The 6,261-nt window shown below is 36.3% G+C and overlaps 1 protein-coding gene across 2 annotated transcripts; it reads left to right on the top strand.

The window, feature by feature from the left end:
• Positions 1-229: 229 nt before the first annotated feature.
• Positions 230-5,732, top strand: LOC107846897 (putative respiratory burst oxidase homolog protein H). Of its 2 annotated transcripts, XM_016691168.2 has the most exons (14): positions 230-583; positions 1,508-1,667; positions 2,210-2,258; positions 2,340-2,453; positions 2,530-3,336; positions 3,602-3,694; positions 3,797-3,912; positions 3,996-4,098; positions 4,455-4,546; positions 4,622-4,769; positions 4,852-4,983; positions 5,085-5,213; positions 5,290-5,368; positions 5,496-5,732. In XM_016691168.2, exons 1-14 carry the CDS (start codon positions 367-369, stop codon positions 5,603-5,605), a joined length of 2,349 nt encoding a protein of 782 aa, XP_016546654.2. In that variant the 5' UTR covers positions 230-366; the 3' UTR covers positions 5,606-5,732. The 2 variants fall into 2 exon arrangements, with proteins under 2 accessions (XP_016546654.2, XP_047255724.1); XM_047399768.1 differs by lacking the exon at positions 230-583 and having other exon boundaries at positions 1,575-1,667; positions 2,347-2,453.
• The last annotated feature ends 529 nt before the right edge of the window (positions 5,733-6,261 follow it).

Raw genomic sequence — 6,261 nt, 5'->3', positions numbered from 1 at the left:
TATTAGATGAAATAATTGGTTCCTAATTTTCTTCATTGTAATTGATCACTCAATAATCACTCAAAAGAAATAAGAATTACTCTCTATTCTTTCTCTATTCTTTCTCTATTCTTCCTGTTCTTTATTCTTTATTTCATAACAGAAATGTTTTTTTTCGCGTGGGGGTGGGCTTTATAATATAAGACAACTAATTTTAACGAACTTTGCATCATTAGCCGTGTATGCCACCTGTATAAAATTATCTTTTCTTCCAAACCTCCCATTCAATCTTATTAATTAAAATCACTGCAACATATTATGTGCAGATTATCCTTAACAATTATTATATCAAAATTGTATTAACACATTCTTGAAAAAAATAATATTATGGCAGAAATAGAGGCTTTAGAAAATGTAACAACATCAGCAGGAAGGAAAAAAATGGTGAGAATTGAATCAGGGGCAGCAAGAGGGTTCAAGAGCCTGCATTTTCTTGATACAACTACAGGCAAGGAAGAAGATGTTTGGAAAAGTGTTGAAAAAAGATTTTATCAAAATGCTGTTAATGGCATTCTTTTTAGAGACAAATTTGGTCCCTCTATAGGTATTTTTTCAATATTTCTCTTTGTTGTTGCAAGTTTTTTTTTTAATAAATATATTGGGGTAGATAAAATTGTTGTCATGTAATTAAGAAGTCAATTGTTCAAGCCATGGAAATGCCAATGGAAGAAATGCAAGGTTAGGCTTGCGTACAACAGACCCTTGTGGTCCTGCTCTTGCACACATCCCACACATTGCGGAAACTTTAGTGCACTAGACTGCTTTCCTTTTTGGAAAGAAAAGATACTGGTGGCAGGGGAAGGGAAATGGGAAAGGGATTATAAGATAGGGAATCGAACCATGACTAATAAATTGAAAGTTCAAAAAGCTAACCAACTGAACAACTAAGATTTCCATTGCATGGGAGATAAAATGTGGCATTGTTCTTTTTACTTTTGTTTTGTTTATTGAAAAAGATTGGGAATAGGGGAAGGGGATATGGGAAGGGATTACAAGGTGATGGACAAATATTTACTAAGAAAGTGTAGGTTTAGGTAGTGAACCTATAGAGCTACTACGATTTTCGATGCATGGGAGATAAAATGTGGCATTGTTCTTTTTACCTTTTTTTGTTGATTAAAAAAGATAGGGAGTAGGGAAAGGGGATATGGGAGGGATTACAAGATGGGGATCGAACCCTCACTAATAAAGTGAAAGTTCGGGTAGCGAACCAAAAGAACTACTAAGATTTCTGTTGCATGCAAGATAAAATGTGACATTGTTCCTTTTTTCTTTTTGGTGAATGAAGAAAAGTTGGGGGTAGGGGAATGGGAAATGGGAGAGGAGATTACAAGGTGCAGAATCGAACCCCTCGCTAACAAAGTGAAAGTTCAAGTAGTCAACCAATCAACTGAGTTACTAAGATTTCCGTTGCATGGGAGATGGAATGTAACATTGTTCTTTTGTTTTTTATTTTTTGAAATGAAAGGAATGGAAAGCAAGGAATTTGCTGAGGGGCTGTTTGATACAATGACAAGGAGAAAGAATATCAATGCAGAAAATGGGATAACAATTGAGGAACTTAGAGAATTTTGGGAAGATATATCAACTCAATGCTTTGATACAAGGCTTCATATTTTCTTTGACATGTAAGAAATTGTCCATTCCTTAATTTTTTGTGTAGCCATAACTTGAGCTTATGAGTTTGGGATTCTAATAAGTTATTGAGTTCTAATAACTTATACACATATTCAATAGGTTTTTATGTTTGACCTAAATTTATTGCATCCGCCGAGCCTATAACTGAAGCACTAGTTCCGCCCCTGGCTGGGGGTTAGGAAGGGAAGAGAAACTAAAAACATCTGTGTAGGGACTAAACACGTCCATATTGTAGCACAAACGAATTCATGATTTGAACTAGACGGTTCAGCTTCCATGAGGTAGGATCAAGGTTCGCAAACACTCTTAACCTTTCCAGACCCACTTATGGAATTTCATTGGGTATGTTGTTGTTGGGTTCAGCCTGTAGTGTTCTTAATATTGAACTTTTTGTACTTCCGAAATTATGAGTCAAGATTTAATATTTTTTCTTATTCTAGTGTTTTTTTCATGCATGTATTTATTTCTATCTTGAAAATACTGAATTCACATGAACTCTTTGTTTAAAAGTTCCATCCCCTATGTTTTGCAGGTGCGACAAGAATGGTGATGGGAAACTATCAGAAGAAGAGGTCAAGGAGGTGAGGAGAAAAAGTTAGTCAAGTGAATATGTTCTTTTACTTATTTTGGGAGTCAATCTACTTACTACTTTTTTGTGAAAGGTTCTAGTGATGAGTGCTGCAACCAACAAATTGACAAACTTCAAGATACATGCAGCAACATATGCATCTTTAATAATGGAAGAGTTTGACCCTGACCATTTAGGATATATTGAGGTAAAATTCCACACAAAGTTGTCATCTATGTATGCTAGTCTTCTTTTTGTTTTCAAAATCTTCAACTTTTGAACAGATATGGCAACTTGAATCTCTACTAAGAGGAATGGTTGGAGCAGTAGATGGGCAAAAGAACTTGAAGAGATCACAAACACTAGCAAAAACCATGATCCCTAGACGGTATAGAACTCCAGTGAGCAAATTTTTAACCAATGCCTTGGAGAAGATACACGATAACTGGAAAAGAATTTGGGTCGTAACGCTGTGGTTGTCCATTAATCTGATACTATTCATATGGAAGATTCAACAATTTAAGAGGAGAGCAGCCTTCAAGATTATGGGTAATTGTGTCTGTTTAGCTAAAGCTGCCGGGGAAACTCTCAAGTTCAATATGGCTCTAGTTCTCCTTCCAGTATGCAGAACAACTCTTACTAAGCTTAGAGAAACTTTCCTTGGTTCAATTATTCCTTTTGATGATAACATCAATTTCCACAAAATGATTGCCTTAGGAATTAGTGTTGGGACCTTTCTACATGTCTGGTTTCACACAACTTGCAACTTTGTGAAATTAGTATCCTGCCCACAGAGTAAATTTATGACAGTTCTTGGAAGCAATTTTGATTACCACCAACCAACTTACATGGATCTGGTAGCATCTGTTCCAGGTGTAACGGGGATACTAATGACCCTTTTCATGATTTTCTCTTTCACACTAGCTACACATTCGTTCCGAAGGAATGTCATCAAATTACCAGGGTCATTTCATCATTTAGCAGGATTTAATGCATTTTGGTATGCACACCATTTGCTGGTAATCGTGTACGTGCTCTTTATCATTCACGGCTACTTCATATTCCTTACCAAAGAATGGTACAAAAAGACGGTATGTGCACTTGCATTTTGATAACCTTATCACACTTGTTAACCTGGTATTGAAAGAAGACTAGTAGTAGGTTTACTTTGATAAACTGCAAAATTGTGCACATAGGTCATATGAATGCTTAGGAAAAGCAAAAGCTCCAATAATGTAGCATAAATATAACCTCTATACTCTTGACAACTAGTTCAATAATGTTTCTTCAAATTAGTTGAAGAAATTTCTATCGCAAAGTCATGATTGAACAAGCAAGCATACCTCTGACATGCAGACATGGATGTATCTTGCAGTCCCAGTGCTTCTATATGCTACAGAAAGAGTTCTTATCGTCAATGAGAACCGCTACCATGTGGACGTCCTAAAGGTTTTAGTTTCAAGAAACTTAAATCATATTATGAAAAACACTGGGTAATTGCAAAAATTCTATAATCATCTTCATTTTTGTGTCTCAAAACAAAAAATGCAGGCTGTTGTATATACAGGAAATGTACTAGCACTATATATGAGTAAACCTCCAGGATTCAGGTACAAGAGTGGAATGTACCTGTTTGTTAAATGTCCAGATATATCAAACTTCGAATGGTAATTGAAACACAAATTCTCATCGAACATATTCAATACTGTCAGTATCCTTGTGCTAAGAAATTGCTATTAGTCTCTTACAGGCATCCATTCTCAATCACTTGTGCACCAGACGACGACTATTTAAGTGTCCATATACGTACATTAGGAGATTGGACTACAGAGCTTAGAACCAGATTTCAAAAGGTATTATACTATGCTATGTCTCATTTCCTAAAACAACTTTTACTCTTCATTTCTGAGGTTTACAAGACTTAACGGTGGAAAGAAAGATATGAACTATTAACACAACAAATTTGGAATACATAGATCCAGCCATATCTTTGATAGTTTGACCCTCAATTATCCATATATAGGCAGGTATATATTTTTTGTCATGTACTTTTTTCAATGTCTTTGTGCAGGATAATGGGAGACAATCTATTTACTAAGTCATGACTCATAAAATCAAGATACATAATTAGCAGAAACGAATAAGGAGCTTAAGATTTTTTATTCCTGATGTTCTTTTCTCTTGGGATCCTAAAGCTCGCATTTTGCAGGCTTGCCAATCTACACAATCAAGGACGAAAAATCTTATTAGAATGGAAACTAAAGCGTATAACCCAAATGATGTGGAACAATCTCAAGTCCTGTATGCTACAATGTTCTATTGCTAACAGTTTCCATCTTCCCGTTGCTTTGGAACTTATAATTTACATTTAAGCAGATTTCCAAAGATCATTATCAAAGGGCCTTATGGTGCACCAGCTCAGAACTACAAGAAATATGATATCCTTCTACTAGTTGGCTTAGGAATTGGAGCAACGCCATTTATCAGCATCATAAAGGACATACTAAACCAGCAAGCTGAATATGTAAGAGCTAGTGCATATAGCAGAATTTTGTTACTACCAACCACATAGACAAAATATAGTATAACTTAATCAACAACTGCAGAATCAGCATGATGACGCATCATCCAACAAGAAAGGTCCTCAACGAGCATATTTCTATTGGGTGACACGAGAACAAGGCTCATTTGACTGGTTCAAAGGTGTAATGGATGACATTGCTGAACACGATGAAAATGTTGGTTTTGAACCCTGAGATTCTCAATAAGTTTCCTCAATTAGGGTAAACTTGAACTGATACACATTTCATGTTCATGGAACTTTGATATTCTCCTGCAGGAAGTGATAGAAATGCACAACTACTTGACTAGTATTTATGAAGAAGGAGATGCACGATCAGCACTAATCAGAATGGTTCAGTCACTGCAACACGCAAAAAATGGAGTTGATGTTGTCTCAGAAAGCCGGGTATTCTCTTTAGATGCACTCAAATACACTAGTTTCAACTTTTTATAAAGTTATTCTAACACTTGCTCCCTGACAGATAAGAACACACTTCGCCAGACCGAATTGGAAAAGGGTGTTTGCACAATTGGTAGCTTCCCATCCATCATCTCGCATTGGTAAGCCGAACTACTCAGTCTATAAAAATAGTTCTGTGATTTTACTGTTGAATCTACTCTGTTTACTATAATGTTCCTAGTTAGTAGGTATGTCTACTGATGTTTGAAACATTATGATACATTGCAGGTGTTTTCTATTGCGGAAGTCCCACACTTACCAAACCACTCAAAAAGCTGTGTCGAGAATTTAGCATAAATTCATCCACCCGTTTCAACTTCCACAAAGAGAACTTTTAGAGTAATGCTTTCACATCTTGAGAGTTCACTAGAAACAGCATCAATATGTTTGCAGTTAAATTGCACTAGCAATCTGTAGAAAAATAGGGAAAATTAAAAGTGGATTTTTATTTGCTGCTATTATCTACATTCAGTCTCAGGTCTTTATGTTCTCTCCATTAAATTTGGTGAGAATCTGGTGATACCGTCGTGATACGACCTTAGGAGAACCACACCCCAAAAGCTAGCAATTGAGGTGGGAGAGCCCAAACCTATACAAGCCCCACATCAGTTCCCTATTTAACTGATGCGGGACTCAGTCCCATACCTTGCAATAATATCATAACATGTCGTAGAAGGTTCATCTCTTCCCATTCTCATGAGTCTCTTCCCATTCTCATGACTCTATGTGACCACCTAAAGCTTAAGCTGTTAGAGAGAGCCTACATGCCGAAAGGCTCTCATACTCGACTTGATTCTTTTTATCAGTTAAACCTGTGAAAATTCTTTTTAATAATGAGTGAAGTCTAGCAGGACCTTTGCCTGCACTGATAGCATGTTAAATTGTATGACCACCCCGTCTAGCACTTTGTTTACTTAATTTGTTACGTTTCAACAAAACCTACTTTGTCGGTTCAAATGAGGTTCTTTGTGTTATAGCTGCAGCAGTTCTCGAA

Source organism: Capsicum annuum, chromosome 11 (assembly GCF_002878395.1).
Source record: "Capsicum annuum cultivar UCD-10X-F1 chromosome 11, UCD10Xv1.1, whole genome shotgun sequence".
Taxonomy (NCBI): Eukaryota; Viridiplantae; Streptophyta; class Magnoliopsida; order Solanales; family Solanaceae; genus Capsicum; species Capsicum annuum.
This window is presented reverse-complemented; position numbering and strand designations above follow the sequence as displayed.

Coding starts and splice junctions, on each gene's coding strand:
- LOC107846897 (XM_016691168.2), top strand. CDS start 367: ATGGCAGAAATAGAGGCTTTAGAAAATGTAACAACATCAGCAGGAAGG. Junction 2,259..2,339: donor CAGAAGAAGAGGTCAAGGAG/GTGAGGAGAAAA, acceptor TTTTTGTGAAAG/GTTCTAGTGATGAGTGCTGC. Junction 2,454..2,529: donor ACCATTTAGGATATATTGAG/GTAAAATTCCAC, acceptor ACTTTTGAACAG/ATATGGCAACTTGAATCTCT.